The 22914-nt window shown below is 54.3% G+C and overlaps 2 protein-coding genes across 2 annotated transcripts in view; one reads left to right on the forward strand and one right to left on the reverse strand.

The window, feature by feature from the left end:
- The first annotated feature begins 679 nt into the window (after positions 1–679).
- Positions 680–3179, forward strand: id2a (inhibitor of DNA binding 2a). The gene is made up of 3 exons (XM_079752424.1): positions 680–1107; positions 1701–1758; positions 2191–3179. The coding sequence occupies exons 1-2, from the start codon at positions 781–783 to the stop codon at positions 1752–1754; spliced, it is 381 nt and encodes a 126-aa protein (XP_079608550.1). The 5' UTR covers positions 680–780; the 3' UTR covers positions 1755–1758; positions 2191–3179.
- A 397-nt stretch (positions 3180–3576) lies between these two features.
- Positions 3577–22914, reverse strand: part of kidins220a (kinase D-interacting substrate 220a) — a 48540-nt gene continuing 29202 nt past the window's right edge. The window contains 10 exon segments of the mRNA XM_079752423.1: positions 3577–5296; positions 6408–6632; positions 6975–7202; positions 8135–8220; positions 8223–8232; positions 9022–9044; positions 9047–9137; positions 14701–14823; positions 15254–15462; positions 17642–17820. Coding sequence (XP_079608549.1) covers positions 4463–5296; positions 6408–6632; positions 6975–7202; positions 8135–8220; positions 8223–8232; positions 9022–9044; positions 9047–9137; positions 14701–14823; positions 15254–15462; positions 17642–17820 — 2008 coding nt within the window. The 3' untranslated portion in view covers positions 3577–4462.

The raw sequence follows: 22914 nt of genomic DNA on the forward strand, positions 1-22914 counted from the left end.
GTCACTGGTCTATTTGCCCCCCCCCCCATGCAGGTGCAGTGTCACTAGGTGGGCAACCATGCAGTCCCACTGAGATTCAGATCCACGGTTTTCGTTCCGACAGGATCTTCCGGATCTTGGGGTTAAGAACATCATCTCCCGTATGCACGGGACGCACTGGGACGCGCGCACATTTAGACGTTTAATGAAAAGAAACGCTGATTGTAAACCAAATAACATTTAAATATTCCCACGCCAGTCAGTGTAGCGCTCGTCAAACTAAAGGACAATCGTTTGCTGGTTTTATTGGTATTATATACGATATTACACTTTGAGATTTTAATAAAATATTTCATCGATAAACCTCCCGCCACACGCGAGCGCCGTTTCTCCAGGTCTGCTGCTGAATTAGGAATCATTAATTCCCTGATCACAAACAGGTAAGGGCTCAATTTCCCAAATTGCCCACCGGAGCTGAAGCGCCCCGCGGCGCCGCCTCCGACACGCGTTGCCCCTAGTAACGCGGAAGATAAGGGTGGGGCTAGGAGCGCTCGGCAGAACGAGCCAATGAGAGAGCCGAGCGGCGATGATTGCCACACCGAGCTCTTCCAATCGGAGCCGCCGCAGCCCTGGCGTCGGAGAGCGGGCGGCCGGCTATATAAACTCGGCTGACGGCTCGATGATCCAGTCCCGTCGTCCGACCTCCTCTCGCGGACTACTGAACACTGAGACTACCAGAGATCGAGACTACGGAACACCTCGAGACTAACGAAGACCTCCGAGAACTATCGAGACTACGAGATGAAAGCCATCAGCCCCGCGCGCTCCTTCCGGATAAACGGCTCCAGCCTGTCGGACCACGCTCTGATCTCCCGGAGCAAGACCCCCGCAGACGACCCCCTCAGCCTGCTGCTCAACATGAACGACTGCTACTCCAAGCTGCGGGAGCTCGTGCCCAGCATCCCGCAGAACAAGAGCGTGAGCAAGATGGAGATCCTGCAGCATGTGATCGACTACATCCTGGACCTGCAGCTCGCGCTGGACTCCAGTGTCGCGATAACGAGTCTGCAGCACGCGCGGCCCCCGCTGAGCGCGCTCAACACGGACATCAGCGTGCTGTCCCTCCAGGTAACCACCGAGACCCCCATAGAGAGCCCCTTATAGAACCTGACCCCCTTAGAGAGCAGGTAGAACCGAGACCCCCTTAGAGAGCCCCTTATAGAACCTGACCCCCTTAGAGAGCAGGTAGAACCGAGACCCCCTTAGAGAGCAGGTAGAACCGAGACGCCCTTAGAGAGCAGGTAGAACCGAGACCCCCTTCGAGGCCAGGTAGGACCGACCGAGACCCCCTTAGACCGAGACCCCTTTAGAAGAATATGTAGACCCCCTTAAAGACCAGGTAGACGACCCATTAGACGGCAGGGAGAACCGACCGAAAACCCCTTAGACAGCGGTTAGGGCCAGACTCGTTTGAGGAGAAATAGACAGAGCTGTCAAGTGTTTTGATGTCTGCGCGTCCGTGAGCTGCCGCACCAGACCCCCGTCCCGGGTCTAGCGTCCCGGGTCTTGCATGGTATAGCGTCCCGGGTCTAACATGTTGAGGTTTACATGACTGGTCACGGATATGTACAGGCGGTGTTGCCTACTGCTGTTCGGGACTCGAGCTGTGCTACTTCTCAGAACTGTTAAATTAACACGGTTTCTTTTCTTGTGGGTTCCAGTCTCCGGAGTGTCCGTCAGACCTGACAGATGACAGCCGAGCTCAGCGCCGTTAAAGCGGTAAGTAGGCTCAGTGTGTTGACTGCTAGGACAGAAGGGAATGGAACTACCCATCTGTGTATTTGTGTGTCGTTGTGAGTGTGTGTCGGTGTGTGTGTGTGTGTGTGTCGTTGTGAGAGTGTGTGTGTCGTTGTGATGATGATGATGATGATGATAATAATAGTGATAATGCGCTGACTGGGGGCTTTTTCCTATGAAAAGCGACGCCAGGGTTCCGTTGCGTCCCTATCCCATAATGAAGAGCATCTGTATCGTAACACTAAATAATAGGATTTGGGTTCAACTCCTCGTCTCCACATAATTGGTCCAAGAAGAGGCTGAGCGGCAATTACCTCGTGTGTGCGTGTTTATGTGCGTGTGTGGCCAGGCTGTCCGGATCTCTGCCCTGTTTGCATTTTTCTAAACACGCCTCTCTCTCTCAATCTTTTGCAGGTGTTTGGTCAAGACACACAGCACACAGACACACAAACACACACGCACGCACACGCACGAACCGGGGAGCAGGACTTCCCCCTCCCCCACCTGGATTTCTTTCTTGTGACGTTGACATCAAGAGACTTTAGGCCGTACGGGACAATCTTATGTGATGTGTTTTCTGTTGGACTCGATTAATTTAACTTAAGACTTTGTCGGACCTTCCTGGAATCGGAAGGTCGTTCTCATGACGACGGGAGGAAGAGGAGGAGACGCCCCCCACCCCCCACCGCCGCATCTCCTTGTTGAAGTCTTCGCTTTTTTTCTGCGGAGGTCGGACGCGGAGGAAGACTCGGTTTGTTGTAAAGTTTCGTCTTGTCTCGTCGGCACGTGAAGGACTGGACGTTGTTTAAAAAAAGAATTGAGAGAATGAGAAGCTCGTGAACTCGTATCGGAGTTTGATCTTGTGTATAGTTGCGGGAATTTCAAACTTCTGCAAAAGTGTAATGCTGTACTTAATTATGCTGAAACTTTTTATAAAAGTAATGTAAATCGTACCTTTTTTTTATACAAAATAAATCCAAAAGGCCACGTGAATATCTATTACTGTAAATATTATAAAGTGTAAAAAAAATGGGAAGTCATGTGAAATCGTTGTTTGAAGTGTAATTTACGCATTGGCCGGTTGGAATTTGGACTCTGGTCTAGAGTCCAGGTTCTGGTCCAGCCTCTGGTCTAGAGTCCAGGTTCTGGTCCAGCCTCTGGTCTTGTGTCCAGGTTCTGGTCCAGACTCCGGTCTAGGGTCCAGATTCTGGTCTATGGTCCAGCCTGCGTTCTGGAGGAAAAGGTAAACCTCATGCGGGCTGCTTAAACTGGATTAAACGGTTAACCATGAAGACGGTGCTACCAATAGTCTTCAAGACGATGGTTGTAGTCATATTTATTAAAATTGTTATAAAAATGAATTTTCAGTTGGGTTCAAATAAAATGGGCAATCTTGTAAGGTTTTTGACACACTAAAATGGTGCTGCTTGAATTACAAATTAAATTCAGTTGCCTACGAAACTTTCAAAAGGCGTGCTGTCCACAAGTTGGTAAATATTAGGTATTGCTTAAATTCAATAATTTAAACGAGCGGAGCTTTTAACTTAGCTGAACTGTCGGTCATGACCGCTCACCTCCGCCAGGTTTGTGTGCCGATGGCGCCCCCTAACGGCGAACCTGAGACACACCGGTGATGAGAGCACTGAAGACACCAGTACGGAAAATTTAGTAATTGAAGATACTCGACGGTTATTCAAGTTTTCTGCTCCCTTAATCATTAATTTTTTGACACTTAATATCACATGCTCAAATACCAACAACCACCTTTAATATTAACCTTTGAACAGAACTCTTCAGGCAAGGGGAAAGGACACATCTCTGGAGTTGAAACAGTTAACAATTTATTGAGTCACCAAACATGTATCTGAAAGTACTTTTGAACTAATAAATCACCACTTTGAAATGGAGCATGCAGAAACCACCCCTTATAACACAAAAAAACACAAATTGAGTCGGCAGAGTGGAACCCAATTCAACTTCAGATGACTTCACTTGTAAGAGCCCTCGCTACACTAGTGGAACGCCAGCTGGGAACACGAACATGTATTCTATAAATCCACAACTTTGACCTAACATTTGCACTCCATCAGGGGAAAACCACATCACACAAGCAAAACACATCTTCGCATATGATGGACCTACACCCTAGCTCCGACAGAGATGTAACATGGTAACCGGTCCCTACAGAGCACACCTCACAGTCAGACACGGCGGAGGACTTCAAAAACCAAAGATCACAAAATGGTCCTACTTAACAATGCTTACATTATTCTCATTGAATCAAAGCTTTTTTAAAACAATTCCCCAAATTCAATCTTTCTACGTAATTGATGTAAAAAGTGTTGAAAATTCACATTGATATGATCCTGTATTTGCTTACTCAAGCTTTGTAACAGTTAATGAAACGTTTCTTTGGTACCACACACATCACAACATCAAAACTACGACTCCAAAGCCTCCATCTTAAACTCCCAGAGGACGCTCTCCATGTCGCCCCCCCCAGCGGTGGTGGCCCTAGAGGATGCTCTCCCACTCCTCCCCCCCAGCGGTGGTGGCCCTAGAGGACGCTCTCCCACTCCTCCCCCCCAGCGGTGGTGGCCCTAGAGGACGCTCTCCCACTCCTCCCCCCCAGCGGTGGTGGCCCTAGAGGACGCTCTCCCTCTCGTCCCCCCCAGCGGTGGTGGCCCTAGAGGACGCTCTCCCTCTCGTCCCCCAGGCTGATGGAGCGGAGGTTCTGGTTGTGGTGGACGGTGGCGGTGGTGGTGCTGCCGGACCCGGGCGTTATCACCACGTCGGACGGAGAGCCCAGGGTGGAGGAGGAGGAGGAGGGGGAGGTGGTGGTGGGGGTGGGGGTGTCCGGGCGGAGGTCCTGCCGCTGCTGGCTGTTGTTGGCGTTGGTGTTGGCGGCAGGGGCGTTGTCCAGCGCCCCGTCAGTGCTGGCGTTGAGGTTGGCGGCGGGCCAGCCCTCGTCCGGGCTGCTGGCCATCAGGCTGGCCTCCGACGCCGCCTCCGAGCAGATGGACATGCGGGCCACGGCCGCGTCCTGCAGGCTGCCAGGCAGCACGCCGCGCCGCATCACCAGCCCCCCCGGGCCCTCCAGCTCCAGGGGCCTGGGCGTCCCCCCGTCCTCCTCCTCCTCCTCCAGGGAGCGGTCGGAGGAGCTGTCCCCGGGGCGGACCCCCGAGTCCGACGAGTCCTTCTCCGTGAGCAGGGCCTCGCTGAGGAAGGCGGGCTGGGCCAGGGCCCCGCGGGCCAGCTTGTGCAGCAGGGGGGTGCTGTTGTCGGCGTCCTCGGAGCCAGAGTCGTCTTCGTCGTCGCTGGGCAGCTCGTGGTACTGGGGCCCGGGGCCCCTCTTCCGCGAGGCCCTGGAGGAGACGCTGTGGTCCAGCTTCTCGTCCTCCTCGCTGATGGGGTCCAGGAGGGGGGCGTCGGCGGCCGGGAGGAACTCGGGGCCGTCGCCGGGCTTGGAGCCCCGCTTGCTGAAAGGCTTGCGGCCGTCTGGGTCGCCCCCGTCCTTGGCCTGGGGACGGGGAGATCTGGGTGAGTGGGTGTGTGTATAAGCATGTGTGTGTGCGTGTGTGTGCGTACATGTGTATAGGCAGGCGTCTGTGTTTGACTGTGTGTGTGTGTGTGTGTGTGTGTGTCCAATATTCCTGAGAGGCCTCTTAAAGGGGCTCACTGTGTGCCAGGAGAAACAAACACAAACACTGATCCTATGATTAAGAATGGAGGGGAGCGGAGAGGTCCCCCCGTAGCCCGATAGGACACTTGGAGAACGTGAGGCTAGAGCCGCGACCACAAACCCACCCCCTCCTGAGGAACCCGACGACCCCAGCCCCTCCTGAGGAACCAGACCTACTACAGGATCCCACCCCCTCCTGAGGAACCAGACCTTCTACAGGACCCCACCCCCTCCTGAGGAACCAGACCTTCTACAGGACCCCACCCCCTCCTGAGGAACCAGACCTTCTACAGGACCCCACCCCCTCCTGAGGAACCAGACCTTCTACAGGACCCCACCCCCTCCTGAGGAACCAGACCTTCTACAGGACCCCACCCCGTCCTGAGGAACCCCACGACCCACCCCCTCCTAAGGAACCAGACCTTCTACAGGACCCCACCCCCTCCTGAGGAGGCCTGAAGTGGGGAACCAGATGTTCTACACGACTCCTACCCCTCCTGAGGAACCTTGAGGTGGAGAACCGGACGTTCTATATGACCCCACCCCCTCCTGATCCACACTGACAGCAATGTATAATCGGTTCACTAACTGTCGACAATTTTCTTTTCCAGAACTAGATCATTCCCATTTATAATCTATAATTATAATAATACATTTGTATTCTTCTAGTTAAGCGTGAGCATCCATGTTTCTCCGACTTGGTCGCCGAACGCGTGTAGGTCGGAGGTGACGCGTTTCCCACTTCAGTCTTCCCACCTCGACCGTTAACGAACGCAGCATAACACTGTAGTGTTTGCGATGTTCTCAGCCTGTGTAGTAAACAGGCTTGTGATGGTATGAGATTGGCGCATGGACTTGCGTACTCGCCAATACCCGATACTGCATTTCAGACAGTATCTGAGGAATTTCCGATACCGGGATCGGAACATCTCTACCGCCCATCACTCACCGCCTTGTCGTCGCCCCCGGCGGCGGCCTGGAGGAACTGTCCCGGGAGGGGGGGCAGGACAGGCTTCTCGCCGGCCCCTCCCGACACGTCGGTCATCTGGGCGATGTACTCGCGGTAGGCATCGTGGTACTCTGCCTGCTGCTTGTCCGTCAGCTTGCAGATGTCGTTGGACGACTCCTGGGAGTTCAGACTGGACATGCTGGCCGTGCGGTGATTGGCCACCTGCTGGGACGACCAGGGACAGAGACACAGAGGGTCAGAGACAGGGGGGGAGAGAGAGCGAGAGAGAGAGAGAGAGAGAGAGAGAGAGAGAGAGAGAGAGAAGGGACAGAGAGACAGAGGGATAGAGATAGAGACAAACAGAGGGATAGAGATAGAGAGAGAGAGTCACATTTGAAAAGTTCAGTAAAAACGATTGAAATGTTTATTGAAATATTTTAGGGGTGTAACGATTCACCGATACAAATCGATAACCGGTTGGATTAACACAGATGCGACTACATCTAGCTAAATATCAATTTAAAAGATAAAAACATACAGACACACACACACACACAGCTAACTGACCGGCCAGTGGGGGTTGCAGAGTCTGGGGGGCTCCTCCAGCCCCACCGCGCTCAGCTCCTCAAAGCTCAGGCTGAGGCTGTAGCCCCCCATGTCCCTCTGGGCCAGGCCCCCATTGGGGGCCCGCGGGGCCGGGAGGTCCACCTGCAGCACGCTGCTGCCTTGCTCACTGGCAGCCCTGGACTCGTCCTGCAGCACGGCCTGGCTCTCAGTGTGACGGAGCTCCATCACCTGGGGGGGGGGGGGGGGGGGGGGGGGGGGGGGGGGGAAGAGAGGATGAGCTCATGGTAGCGGGGTGAGTAAGAGTCCTCATTGCAACGGTGCTTGTAAAACATTGGAGGAGAGTTCATCAGGTATCCATGACAACCAGAGATAAACAGACACGGGTTGAGCCCTCCTCAGATGGCGGGTCTCGGAGCCCTGCTGTGTGGAGGAGATCTCCGCGGCTGGGATGGGGGGGCTCCTCCCTGACAATACCCTCCCTTCATCCAAACACGGGTCGGCCAATCGCGGTCCAGATGGCCGTGCCGCCGCTTCCTGGGAGCCGAACACTGGCCGGTTTTCGGGAGCGCGGCAACACACGAGGACTGCTGCTCCAGCTGCCGCCGTACGAGCTGCTCGTTTGATCTGCGCTGAGACACAATGCAGCACTGTGGTGCGTGCATGTGGGTGTGTTTGTGTGTGTGTGTGTGTGCGTGTTACTAGCATAAACAACTACGTCATTTTAGGAGGACCGAGAACCTTCTCGCGATACCAATTGCAAAACGTTCCACAGTTTGCCGAAGGATGTTGGCCTTGTTTGCCTATATTTGGAAGATGGTGGTCTGCAGTGAGTGTAGTGGGGGGACGGGGGGGACGGGGTCTTCAAATCACTTAGCCTCGATGCAACAATATGATGCCGATTATGTTCAGTTCAATCAAATGCTGAACTAGCCCAGTTAACTAACAAAGAGTCGCGATGATGGCTCAGGATATAAAACCTGTAGGAAGGTGGTTGGTTGTTAGTGCTGCAGATGGGTTCAGTTAACGGGGTTTTGTGTGATCTTCAGTCAGGCTACTGCTAGTTCTCCTGCCCCATCAGAGGGCTGAGGGTCAGGGCCCGTTGGCTGAAACCGTTAACACGCTCACATGATCCCCAGAGTGGGTCATGTGACTGGTCTCACCATCCCCCTGAAGAGCTGCCAGTCTCCAAAGTTCATCTCCATCTCCTTCTTCAGCTCGTCCAGGTTGCACTGGGACAGGACCCGTCGTTGACGTTGGCCTGGGGGACAGGGCAAGGGGTTAGCATCACGCACCACCATGCACCTGTGACCTCTGACCCCAACTGACCTCCCTGAACCCTATGAACCCCTATTAACCCCTGTTACTTGGTAGTGCTACGTGGTTCTGGGTCTTGTTCTGCCTCTGTGTGTTGTTGCACTTATGCTTTTGCTTTTGCCTTGCTCCTCTCCTGCAACGTCTCAATCAACTCCTGTAGCGAGGCATTGTGGTTACGGGATGCTGGCTGGCTCTCCTTGATTGTTGGCGCCACCCCCACTCATATAAAGCCGGGTAGAAGATGGCGGCTCAATCTTTCTCTCTCGCTCGACGCTAGCACACCCGTCCCTTCATTTACACATATCACTCACATTGTTAAATACATTATCCTTGTCTCACTGTCTCAAGACTCACTGTTTTAATTTGTCTGCTCCGCGAGTCGTGCGTCGGGCACGGGAGTGAGGTAAGCTGCACCCACCCAGCAAGTAACCGTGAGGTTTTTCCCTTTCTGTTTTCTCTTTACTGTAAATTGGTAACCACCTTGGCTTTTTCTTCTGTTGACGGGGTTTTTGGTATTTGTTTCACTTACGTGGAACACTAAGATCAAGCTCAACCATTAAAAACATTGCTTTTCCCCGCAAACCCTGTTGTCAGACTCTTTATGTTGTGTCTTCCAAACCTGCTCGTAAATGTTTGTTGGACACCATAACACCCTTCTGAAGCCTTCTGAACCCCTGTGAACCACGATACATGGAAACGGCGTGCCCCCGGTGAGCATGGGGAACCATGGTACCTTCTTGATGGTGGCGCTGTACAGGGGCACATGTTGGGTTCGATTCCCTCCATCAGCTGGAGGCGCTCGCACACTGCGTCCGTGTTCAGAGTGCTGAGCAGGACGCTTCTGGAGACCTGTGGAACGCACACACACACACACACACACACACACACACACACACACACACACACACACACACACACACACACACACACACACACACACAGTTAAAAGCAGACCTGAAAATGGATTCCTTTTTGTTATTCCATCTTGTTAGACCCATCAGGAGAACTCATCTGTGTTACAGACAGACTGGGAGACAAACGTGCCGTCTGTTGTTATCATACAAGGTGCATAAAACCAACCACACAGTAATCCTCTGCATAGTCACACGGCGCAAAGGGTTAGTCAACCCTATGGGACCCGGAACTGAAACATGCTCCTTGTAGACATGTCTGGTATGAAGTGTGCTGGGAGCGCTGGGAGGACTGGGAGCCAGGAGGCCTCAGCCAGCGGGGCGCGGGCACGGCGCCCCTGGGCGCTCCGTCTCCGTGACACCCCCTTGGCCTGGAGGTGTGAGGACCCCTAGACGGCCAACACACCACAACACACCGCCCCCCCCTGGCTCCGAGACGCTGCTCCCCACCATCCCCCCCACTGGCACCGAGACGCTGCCCCCACCACCACCACATTAACTCTGTGCTCCTCCTCTGAACTTCTGCTCGCTCCAACACTTCCTCTCTCCCATTGCTGCTCAGTCTCAGTACTCAGTCCTTCCTCCTCTCCCTCCCCCCCCTCTCCCTCCCTCCTTTCCCTCCCTTCTTCCTCCTCACCATCCCTCTAAAATTCCGTCCCTCTTTCCCCTTTTTCCAACACCTTGCCCTGTGTTCTGTCTCTACGATCTCTTCCTCATCCCTCACCCCCCCCCCCCGCCCCACCCCCCACCCCCCTCCCCTTGTGAGAGACCCACAGGCTCCTCCGGTGAAGACACAGTGGCTGGCTCTAGAAGGACCACTTCCTGCCTTAGAGTAAGATCACCTCCACTCCGCTCGCCGTGGATGAGGAGTAGAAGGGAGCGTTGACTCCACGGGGGCGTGGCTATGTCACTTACGCTACATGACTGGCGATGAACCAGCGGCTAACGCTACGTAACTAGCGGTGAACTAGTGGCTAACATGCATCAATACCCGAGTAGTTAGTCTGCGTTCATGCTTCCTCTAACAGTACGCAGCCTCTGGAGCAGGTGGTGGTTAGTGATGAGATGAGGGCGACCGAGGTGTGAGTTAGAGAGAGAGAGCAGAGACAGAGAGAGAGATAGAGGACATGACTGTAAAAACCAGCGGTGTACCTGCTTGGCTTTGCAAGGCATCAACTTTGACTGCTTCGAGAGAGAAGGGGGGGGGGGGGGGGGGAGAGAGAGAAAGACAGACAGACAGACAAGCACATGGAGCACGTCAAGCAGACAGAGAAATGCGGGCAGACATCGGTTTGTAAAAGGCATAACTCCACCATTTTCCCTCAGTGTTTCTTCAGGGGGGAGGGAAACAGAGCGACAGTTGAAAGGCTGACACACAGAAAGACACTGGCAGTCACACCGGCCTGGAGCCCAGGACGTCACGCATTTACATTTATCTGTCTCCCAACAGGGCGGGGGGGGGCGGGGGAAGACAGAGGAGACGGGGGGGAGACGGGGAGGGAGACAGGGGTATGGGGAAGCATCTCTCCGGTCGGGTCAAGACAGCACAGAGACGAGGACCGGGCTATTTGGAGCAGAATTATTACACGGAGGGTTTTTGTTTTACGGCTTGGTGCGCGGTGAGCCGGTGGAAGCTAATCTCTGCAGACCAGAACACCACCGCCCTGCAGCCGGGCCCACTGGAACCACAGAGAGACACGGAGCGAGAGAGACAGACGGAGGGAGAGAGAGACACGGAGCGAGAGAGACAGGCGGAGGGAGAGAGAGAGACACGGAGCGAGAGAGACACTTGGAGAGAGAGAGAGCGACACGGAGCGAGAGGGACACACAGAGGGAGAGGGAGAGGAAGAGAGAGAGAGAGAGAGAGAGAGAGAGAGAGAGAGAGAGAGAGAGAGAGAGAGAGAGAGAGAGAGAGAGAGAGAGAGAGACGCACATACAGAGAGAAAGACACACACACACAGAGGGAGAGAGATAGAGATAGAAACACACATGGTGGGAGAGAGACACAGAGGGAGAGAGAGATAACAGACGGACAAAGGAAGAGCGACAGAGAGAGGTACAGACACAGAGACAGAGAGAGAAGGAGAGACAGACACGCACAGAGAAAGGACAGACACAGAGGGAGGGAGACAGAGAGAGAGAAATTACAGCCATGGAGAAAGAGCCAGAGAGAGAGGCTGAGAGAAAGGACAGACACGGAGAGCGAGAGAGAGACAGAAGGCAGACAGAGGCGAGAGTGAGACATCCCCTCGCTCAACACAGGGGGAAAAAGCAGAAGTTTCAGAGGGAAGAAGAAGACTTAAATACTATTTCTCAATTCAGACTGCTGAGCGACTGTTCTTAGAACAAGTGTGGAAAAGCAAACATGCGAATGTGCAAGCATGTGTGTGTGTGTTCCGGGCGCGTGTGTTTGTGTGGTAGATGTGTTTGTGTGTGGAGAACCCTCCCAGTGAGTGTGATAAGGCTGTAATTACAGCTGGGCTGAGCTGTGGGCCAGGCACCACGATGGGGAAGAGGAAACAGAGCTCAGCCAGGGAGGAAGCGTCTCGCTAAGGAGATAAGCCCTGCGAGCGCCAGGCTCATTGTCACCGCCTCCGCGCACTGTGTGTGTGTGTGTGTGTGTGTGTGTGTGTGTGTGTGTGTGTGTGTGTGTGTGTGTGTGTGTGTGTGTGTGTGTGTGTGTGTGTTGCCAACCCCAACAGTCTCTCTGATGATAATCCCGGCAAGCCGGAGGAATCTGTACTTGTGCTTATATCAGCCAGGCAATTACACAGGGCTGGGCCCTGCTACATATATATACACACACACACACAAACACACACACACACACACACACACACACACACACACACACACACACACACACACAGAGACACACACAAACACCCATACAGGGACACACTCAAACACACAGGCTATCGCAAGTGCACACACACACCAGCACATACAGAGATATACACACACACACACACACACACACACACACACAAACAAAGGCTATCGCAAGTGCGCACGCACACCAGCTCACACAACACATACAGACATACACACACATTATTGAGCTTGTGAAAGATTTCATGCACAGAAACGGTAGAAGCATGGATATGAACGCGGAGAAGAGCGGGGAAACTAGGATGAAGGGAGGAGAGAGGAGACAAAGATAAGGAAGAGTTGGGAGATGGAGAGGAATGGCAGGAAAGAGAGAATCTTTTTAATCTTTGACGGTCGGCCTGTAACAAGCGACTTCACGAGCAAGGGCTGTGCACAGTTTAAAGTCTTCTTCAAATTGTTTCCCTCTTTCCTCAAACGACAGAGGGTCGATGAACAGACAACCTTCTGCACTGCCGATGAGATCTCAACCCTTGCTACCCTCTAGTTGGTAGAGACATCGGACTGTAGATAACGTCTGAAGTCTGATGGCTGAGGACGAGGCCGAACCACTTCTTCACTTCAGATCTGCTTCGACCAATCACATTGCTGGGAGGGTGTATCTGTATCCGGGCGTCAAATGGAACGGACCCCTGCTGGAGACCAGCAACCATCGAGATACGACGGTTCATCTCGGACCCAGAAAAACCAATGACCGAACCGATAGGAGCAGAACCACCGTATTGCTCCTGGGCCGAGAGCAAACGGTCGGCCTCAAAACAGGAAACGCAGAGAGACTCTGCCCCTCCACTTCCTTTTTCAGGTCCAGGCGGACGGATTTGAGAGGACGGAGAGGAGCCTCAGGTCACCTTCTGGTTCTTCGGGCCGTTGGTGAGTGTCGGTGAGACACATGTTCTTGGTGGTTAAACCTGCGTGCGTCAACAACTCACACAGGATGCTACCAGAATAGAGTCGCGTGTGAGAGTGATGAGGTGATAAGAGCCAAGGCTTCAATTATGATCTCCACTAACCACAGCGGTGGATGCTCAGATCAGCAGTCAGCAGCCTGTTTCACATTCAGGCCATGCAGATACCTGGAGGGGCAGTCGTCTCTGAGCTGCATGCATTCAGCGCGTGAGTTCATTCCACACACAAAAAGGTGGCTGGGTTCGTTTTTGCTAGCAAATACATCCCATAATAGCTAGTCAGCCTATAATAACTAGATATCGAGCTGCATTCCACCGTTTCTCCATCTCCATGCTTCAATCAAACCAGGCCTGTGTGTTTGTGTGTGCCTGTGTGTTTGTGTTTGTTCGTGTGGCTGTGTGCGTGTATGTGGCTGTGTGTTTGTGCGTGTGGCTTTTTGCTTTTTGTTTGTTGCTGTGTTTTTTTGCGTATGTGTGCATTTGTGTCTGTGTGTGTGCGCATGTGGCATGTGGCTGTGTTTGTGCGTGTGTAGGTGTTCATGTCTGTGTCTGTGTGCATGTGTATGCGTGTGCGTGCGTGTGCGTGCGTGCTCCAATAGGTCCACTCCGCGCTGGTTAGTCGGGGTTACCATGGGGGGGTCAGAGCAGCAGCGGGGCTCTTCTTTGGCGTCCTCAGCGATAACATCCTGACACGCCACAGACAAAGGGACAGCAGGGCGGGGGGGTTTGGAACAGGGACCCCCAGCAGGGCGTGGCTCAGTACATACATGGCTTCTGGAAATAAAACGGAACTCCCCCTCTGGTCCTGGGTCTGTGAGGTGGACTGGGGGCGCTCCGACCCGGGAGAGACCAGCGGGGGTCCGGAGACCTTCACCCAGCGACTCTGATCAGAGCCTACAATACTACTGTAGAGTACGGTATCATTAATGCTTAGGTTTCTGATCGGAGTCAAGGCAGAGAGTTTGTCTGCTACTAGAGAGACAAGAACTTTATGAACCAGACCCAGGGACCCGAGCAGGGTTTGGGGTACTGGGGGGGGGGGGGGGATTTGGGGTTCGAGCCAAACTTGGTCTGACATCAGGGGGGAAGATCACAGATAAAGACTCCAGATGACTCAGGGGTAGTGACGTTGTTCTATAACATGGTCACGTGTTCTGTGGGTGTCGGGAGCTGTTCTGGGCACCGGCAGATTTAGACGTCCGTGTCCGAGAGGGCTTTACTTCCCTACCGTTTATAGTGTGAAGTATTCCATCTAGCCTACAAAACAACGCTCATGTAACGCTCATACACAACCACGGTACAGAAACAGCATCACAAGGTTACTATGGGTCATAACCATGAGGATAACATCTATAACATATCTCCCTCCTTCCTAGAAGTCTCACCCAAAAACGTGTTTATCTCAAAGTGTTTGAATTGGAGCTTAAACTTGGGTTCATTCACACTCGTAGAGATAGAGAGCGAGAGCAAGAGAGTGAGAGTGAAAGAGATCGAGAAAGTGACAGAGAGAGACAGAGAGATAGAGAGATAGAGAGGGGTTCTGAAATGGTAAGACATAGGTTGACATAGTAGTACATCCTCAAATTCATCATGATAATAATAATGATTAGATTATTAGAGTCCAGGCCCTGGTCCTCTAGCGGACCCCAGCTGTTCCTAGTCCCCCTGCCCCTAGCGTACTGAAGGCTCAAGGCTTGGTCTACTCACCAGGCCGGCGGCGTGCTCCTTGGGTGGTCCGTGGGCCTTAAAGGAGGGGCGGGAGAAGGAGGAGGAGGGGACGTGGTGGGGGTAATGCCGTGGCAGATGATACACATGGTTGGGGAAATACGGCTATGGGTACAAACAAAATGATGGAGGCAGGGGTTAAAAACACAACACAATGGAAATCATACGAGGGGAGACCTCACACACACACACACGCAGGCAAGCACAGACACACACGCAGGCACACACACACACACACCTCAATGGCTACCAGGAGAGTGGAGGAGGGGGTGGGTGTGGGGATCAGGGAAGGTGGTGCAGGCAGCTAGCTAGTGTCCAGTGCTTCTACTGTGAGTCTGAACCCGAGTCTGCAACCGTTAGATGGCTGAGGACAAGAGGGTCACCTTAAACCATCACCCTCTGGTCCTGACTGCGGTCCTCTGTCAGGAGGGGAACTTAACGGCCTGTAGGAGAATCTGAGTGGCTCAGGGGGGCTAGGGACGTGTCTAAGGGACCCAGGGGGGGGCGGGGCCAGGGGCCTGGTCAGTGCTCTTACCCGGTTGTAGAAGGGGTGCTGCGGCCCCGTCATGCCGCTGAAGTAGGAGCTGTGAGGCTGGGGGGCCGGGGGGCCCGGGAAGGAGCCGGTTGGGGAGCAGGCGGCGGGGGGCGGGCCGTACCCGTGGGGGGCCGCGCGGGGCGGGGCCTCCTGCAGGGTGGGGTAGGGCACCGCGCTCATGTGGAGCTGCTCTCGGGCCGCGCGCACGTCTGGAGACAGGAGGAGACCGACCGGTCGTTCATCATCATCATCAGGAGCGTCATCAGCAGCAGCGTCATCATCGTCATCGTGATGATGATGATGATGATGATGATGATCATCATCATCATCATCATCATCATGCTAATACATGATGAAGGTCTTTCACTCTGATGGATTCTTTACAGGAGAAGGTCTCGGGTTAGAATCCTTCCCATGAGCAAGGCAGTGTTCACGCCCTACAGCTTAACACTTAATTTTGGGCTGAACTCTAATTTATCATCCAGAGAGAGGGAGGGAGAGGGAGAGAGAGAGGGGGGGAGAAAGAGAGGGAGAGGGAGAGAGAGAGAGGGAGAGGGTCCATGTCAAGGAAACCGATGTGTCTCGGATGGAGATCACATGCTGGCTTTGACTCTGAAGAGCCTTTAGATCGGCCCACTCAGCAGGGGTTAAGCCTGACTCCATCCTCTCAGACGAGGGCACAGGGGAGGATCTGGGAGGTTTCACCGCGCTGTAGCGAACGAAACAGCAGCGAAGACACGTTGTCATCCAGAATAAAAGAGCATTCTCATCCCGATTGCAAACGGAGGAGAAAGTGGGTTTTCTTATCAATGAGATCCACTGGTGATATGTCCTCCTACTTTGATTGCTGCTAAGTAACTTTAAACGCCACCAGGAGATGTGCCAAGTCTGCCTTCTACAAATAACATGGCAGCAGAGAGCTTTGGCACCGGATTCATTTCTGATTTTGTCAACAAAAAAAGGACAACTCTGTAAAAACAACATATATGAAGTGACTAATAAATCCTGTTTAACCTGGTGGTTTTGTGGGAGCCAAACGAGCACTGAGTGGGAGGGAAGCACTCTACATTACAGTTATATATCACAGAGTGAAACACACTGCATTACACTTGGATATCACAGAGTGAACCCCTCTGCATTACCCCTCATTACTCAGGGGGCCTCGAGGGGCCCGGGCATCTGAGTATCAATTACCGATGCTGCACACTGTCCCAGGCTGAGAGAGAGTGGTACTGGGGGCCCCTGAGTGGGAGCCCAGGCTGAGAGAGCTGTACTGGGGGCCCCTGAGTGGGAGCCCAGGCTGAGAGAGAGCTGTACTGGGGGCCCCTGAGTGGGAGCCCAGGCTGAGAGAGAGCTGTACTGGGGGCCCCTGAGTGGGAGCCCAGGCTGAGAGAGCTGTACTGGGGGCCCCTGAGTGGGAGCTCAGGCTGAGAGAGAGCTGTACTGGGGGCCCCTGAGTGGGAGCCCAGGCTGAGAGAGAGCTGTACTGGGGGCCCCTGAGTGGGAGCCCAGGCTGAGAGAGAGCTGTACTGGGGGCCCCTGAGTGGGAGCCCAGGCTGAGAGAGAGCTGTACTGGGGGCCCCTGAGTGGGACCCCAGGCTGGGGAGGGGGGACAGGGGAGGGCGTGTGGGCCTTCCGGTCATTACATCACGGGGTGGGACAGAACGACTTTAAAGCCAAAGCACAGGTCACCTTCCTCCTCCCCGGACACACAGGATTGAGCAAGCCCAGCATTTACTATTTACTGACTGGACGTCTCTGTCGACGGAGAGACCTCGGCCGGCCCGTCCGCAGTGACTCAACCCCGGCCCGACACCACAGACGTCCGTGACCGCGGTGTCCCGGTGTCTCTGTTGGCTCGTAATGCCATGATGCAGCAACATAACACCACACGTCATTGGCACTCCCAGGGACGGAGGACAGACCGGGACACAAACACACACACACACACACACACACACACACACACACACACACACACACACACACACACACACACACACACACACACACACACACACACACACACACACACACACACACACACGGCGGTGCAAACGGTGACAGGGGACAACCGGTCCCTTGGGAAGAGTCAGAAGTAGCGATGAATGGCTGAATGGCTAATGAGTGGCTGAGTGCGTGTGATCGTCTACTGTAAGTACTGTCATCAGCGGGGCAGGACAGCTGCGTCTCGTTTGGTGGGTGTTTTCCAACCTGACGGTGGGTTGGAGCAGGTACTGTGGTTCAATAGAGGCCCTACCTCCAACTGGGAACTCCGCCTGTGACCTCCACCCGGACTACACGTGGGGTTACACCAGCCTGACTGAGGGGACCTCCACCCGGACTACACCGTGGTCGGTACACCAGGCTGACTGAGGGGCTACAGACCTGCGATGATCTCCCTCAGCTTGGGGTCCAGGTTGACGGTGCAGGGCAGGAAGGTGTCCACGTCGCGGGCGGTGAGCACGGGCGTGCGGGAGGACAGGAACACCTCGAAGCTGCGGCTGTCCCCGTCGATCTCCAGCAGCGGCTCCACGTCTTTGGTGGTGGGGATGTTCTTGGAGATCCTGGGGAGACGGAGGGGGAGGCTTTATGTGAGGACTGATCTGTGACTCAGGATTAGTAGCAGGAGAAGAATTTAGGAGTATTCAGATACAATCTATTGTAATCTTGTTTGTGTTCGCAGTGCAAACTCTTAACGAGGACGATAACACGGAGCAAGAAGAAAATCTGTTCCAAAAGAACCAGGAACGTTTTTCTGATAGAAGGCACCTCAGTTGTTGATGAAGATAACATTAAACCCTTTATTGTGGCTGAGGCCAAGGATGACTCAACCTGCAAACTCCAGGTACCCTGTGTCATCGTTAATTCAAAGAGAGGTATTTAAGAGGAGGACTTCCACTGAAATACGTTGAAGGAAATTATCTACTTTATTTTATGCAGAAGAAGGTCCAACGGGGAAGTTGATGTTTGCTAGTGCAGACGATTCAAGAGAGTGGAATACGGTGGAGTGGCGCTAGTGGACCGGTCATGAGGAACACAGCATCAATAGATCAACAGACAGACGGCTCCACAGACCGCGTCACCAAACCGCTGAGTGTTTCTACCACACTGCTTCAACTGAAAACTAACAAAAACATAAATGAGCCACATCAACACAAATCTGTGGGAGCAGTTTGCCTTGGCTTTAAGGGAAACCGAATAGAACTGTGCATAACGGCCCGAATGCTGATAAAATACACCAAATCAAACAAAACATGTCATGACAAAGTTGTTGCGATCGGCGTAAAATAACACCACCCTCAGCAGAACATTAGTGCGATGGGCGGAGGAGCGGTGGATGGCAGCGATACAGCACACAACGGCCACCATTAGCCTACTCATCATAAGTAAGGGGAGATAAGTCGATTTAGGGGGGGAGATGGTTCAGGGGCGGGGCTGGGGAGGGCAGATAGAGGGGGAGGGAGGATGCTATCTTTGCTGTGCAGAGGAGGAAATCTGAGAAGATGCCAATCAGCGCAATTTAGCAGGCCTCTCCGACGGAAGCCGCGCGATGCTCTGTCACAGTTAGCGCACCGCCCTCGTTATCGCCCCGCCGAGCAAACAGCCGCCGTGCCGATCGCTCCATCTCTGCATGATTTACCGTTTCCTGTGTCAATAGCCAGCGTTGCAGAGGAAACGCCGCCATGTGCGATCCGGCAGTCACTTCGTTGGGTTGACAGATACATAACAATAAAAGGGGGTTGGCGCTGTGATCATGATTTAGAGCTTTACATAACACCAACAACACACGAGGCCCAGATACATATTGACGTTTGGGTGTTACACACGCAGAGCTCGGCTGACACCAGTCCACCGGGTGCTGTGAGCCCACATGCCTGCCCACGCCTCAGCAGCAAGGTCAAGTAACAAGGTCAGCCAACACCGTAACGTACCCAGGGGCCAGCGGGACGCGTGCGGGCAGACGAATGAGGCCCGTCTACCTGCTAATGGCCCGGCGACAATCAGTCCATCTACTTAATTCGATCAGTCCTACTGAAAGAGATCGTGCTCGGGACGTCGATGACGCCAGCCGTCCATCACCAGCCCAGCATGCCCTTATCAGATGAGCGGAGCAGCGAGCAGCCATGTTGACTCGATTGCCGCTCTCCTCATCTGTCCTTCCTGAGACCCCCCCCCCCCCACCGGCCCCTGGCCCACCATCTCCCACAACCACCACCACCAGCCTGGCCCCGCTGACCCCCACCCCACCCCACCCTCTCCTACTTCTCATCGTCCTCTGATACGCAGCGGGCGAAGGGGGGCATGTCCCCCCCCCCCCCCCCCCCCCCCCCCCCCCGTGCTCCGATCTGTTACAGCATGTGACCAGAGACCCAGCGTGTCCTGTGGCCTGATTGGTTGATTGGGGCCCAGCAGTGAAGTAACACGCTAAAGCTTTCCAGGGGGAGGTCAGCATCTGTCTGGGAATAAGCCCTGTGTCCTGTTCGCTGGGAATCCTAAGTAGCTCACTTCATTTAGCTTAGCAGCTGAAGGAGGGCCACTCTATAATGTGGGCTATTCCGAAACGATACAGTCTACAACGAGGACACAGAGCCGAAAGAGGAAACTAGACAACATGCTGGGCAACATTGAGGAGACGAAAAGTCGAATGTGCACTGGACCGATTCAGAAGAGGAACGCTAAGCCACGGGATTCCTACGTGCTCTATCGTTAGTAGGTGAAGGAGCCGTTCAGCACCAGAGACATCAGACTCAGTCACTGGTTCAATGGCCGTCGACTGACAGGCTCGGGGCCTGGTGGCGGCAGCGTGGATGAGTGACAGGGCCCTGCGGCTGGGGGCGGGGGGGGCGGGCCCTCCATCGCCTCACAGCACCATTGTTTGTTTCCATGTCATGTGACTGGGGTGCATCGTGTCATCATCCAGCCAGCGGCTGCAGGTGGATCTGTGTCATCCACCCACTCACAGAGGGCGCAGCGGCCGGGCGGGTAGAGGGGGGGGTGGGAGGAGGGGAGGAGGGGGAGGAGGGGGGAAGAGAGGGTGGATGGGAGGGTGCCGGGCGAGCAGAGGACAGCGGGCCACAGCTGTGCTCCAGCGGACAAAGCCTCCACTCACTGACTTTCTGTGTGTGAGAACCTTTAAGCAGAAGGTCGCACAGAAGGTCACCCAGTTGGCACACTGATGACCCCGGGCCCATGTGACCTTCGTCACTCGTGGGGGGGGGGGGGGGGGGGGGGGCAGGACGAGACAGATGTCACAAACACAAACATGTACAGGCGGCCACGCGTGTGTGTGCACCAAGGCATCAATCTCTTTTGTGGTGGACCTTTTACATGCTGTGGATGTGTGTGTACGTGTGTGTGTCCGCCTGCCCCCCTGTAGGGCATCAAAGGCATCGATGCTCTCTTCACATTTAAGGAGAAGCCGTCAGGATCAACGGTCCAGTGGTGAACTGAAAACTTTGAGCGGGAATCATACAGCGGCTATGCACGGGTGTATGTGTGTGTGTGTGTGTGTGTGTGTGTGTGTGTGTGTGTGTGTGTGTGTGTGTGTGTGTGTGTGTGTGTGAGTGAGTTCCTTTCCCATGAACTGTATTAACCCGTCTGTGGACTGAGAGAGGCTTGTGATTCTGCCTCCACCTCCAGCTGCTCAATGCTGTTTATTTGTGGGTCTGTGAACACGGACTAACAGGAGCCAATGACTCACACACACACACACACACACACACACACACACACACACACACACACACACACACACACACTTCCTTCTTCTGTGGAACTAAAATATCCAATGAACTTACGAGGATTCTTCTCCATTTATGGGACAATAATTAATCACTGGCTTCTAGATAAGCGAGCGAAAACAACCCAGAGAACCGTTAAAAATACTTTAACCGTAGAACATGTTTTGAAATGTTTTGGATAGGAACATCTGGTTTCAGCTAAGCTTTCCCTTTGGATAGAAGGTACCTCAGTAATTGGTGAAGTCAACATTAAACCCTACATTGTGGCTGAGGCCAAAGCCAAGGGAAACTCTGCATGCTATATCACAGTTCCCGATGTCATCGTTGAAAACAACCCAAATGAACAAACAAATGTATGATTATGAACGCTGATGTGCTGCATCCATCACTGAGCTCCCCCCGGGCTTACTGACCGAGAGGCAGTGACTATCACTCGCACTGACCCGGTCCGCAACCGGCTTCTCCACTGACCTAGTTAGGCTCCCCATGCTCCTGTCAATCAGAGCGGGGCTAGCCCCGCCCCCTACCAGCTCCAGATAGGATGAGGAAGATGGCGGAAGACAGAAAGAAGAAAAGGAGGAACGTGACTCACGGAGGGAGGAGACCCAGAATGAAATGAAGAAATGAGAGAAGAATGAAGGGACAGAAAAAAAGGAGGAAAGTCCCTCGGAGGCCTGGGAGTGATGGGGGTGTGAGGGTAAGCGCTGCCCATTAGAACACACTGGCAGTGTTCACCACATGGCTCAAACCCTTTGATGAGACCACTTAGAGTCAATTGATGTTGACTAGTTGTTCAAGTCATCAAGCAAATGATATCTGTCATTCTCCTTCCTCCCAGATCACGGTGACGGAGACCCCAGAACAAAGCTTCCTTATCAGGGATCTCTCGTCATCTGACAAGATGGACGCCCCACATTTGAGTGCAGAGGAAGCCGTCATGCTGCCTTTAAACCGGCTGATGAGATACACTCGGGCCGTCCCTGCAGCGGCTCGCACACAAAGGGCCCATTGACGGGGTCCCGGGGCCGGCAGCGGTAAGAGTGCTGAGGGCCGACCGTCGTCCGTGCGGCAGGCCCCTTGAGGGCCTCTCGGCTTATGCAAATGCTAATAGGTCTCTGCGAGTCTTCTGAGGGACCCGGCCTTTCTTCTGCTGCACTCAGCCTGGTAGGCACTGGGGCCAACGGGCGGGGCCAGAGAGAGTCCAGCCTCACTGATACCCTCCCTCTCACCCTCACCCTCCCTCTCACCCTCACCCTCCCTCTAACCCTCACCCTCACTCTCACCCTCACTCTAACCCTCACCCTCACTCTCACCCTCACCCTGCCTCTCACCCTCACCCTCACCCTCTGCGTGGGGCGGGGCCAGAGAGAGTCCAGACACCTCCCTCTCACCTTCAGCCTCCCTCTCACCCTCATCCTCCCTCTCACCCTTATCCTCCCTCTCACCCTCACCCTATGCGTCGCCTTCCCCCGCCAAATCAGTGGGCTGACTCTGCCAAGTCCTGACGCCACCATAGACGCTAAAGCCCGGCCGCACGCAGCAGACTCTCTCCCTGACAAACGGTCCCATAAAAGGCCCGGACACACGCGCCTCGCACACAGCGGTGGGGTCTCTGTCTCCAGAATCCGATTAGGACGGTCGGAGGCACAGCGCTGCGCCGGGTGATCTTCTAGATGCGGGGCTCGTGCTGGCACGCGTCTCCCCCCCCCCCCCCCCACAGAGCTCTGATCGGGCTGGGCCACTGACAGGCCAACGCGCTGGCGTCAGCAATGGGAGGGGGGGCTATTGTTGCATGAGAGGCTGCCAGCACCCCCCCCCCCCCCCCCCCCACCACACCCCCACCCCGACCCCCAACCCCAACCCCAACCCAGAGGCGGAGAAGGGGAGCGCAAATGTGGTTTCACTTTGGCCGACGCC

This window comes from Pollachius pollachius (assembly GCF_949987615.1).
Source record: "Pollachius pollachius genome assembly, chromosome: 15".
In the NCBI taxonomy this organism is placed as follows: Eukaryota; Metazoa; Chordata; class Actinopteri; order Gadiformes; family Gadidae; genus Pollachius; species Pollachius pollachius.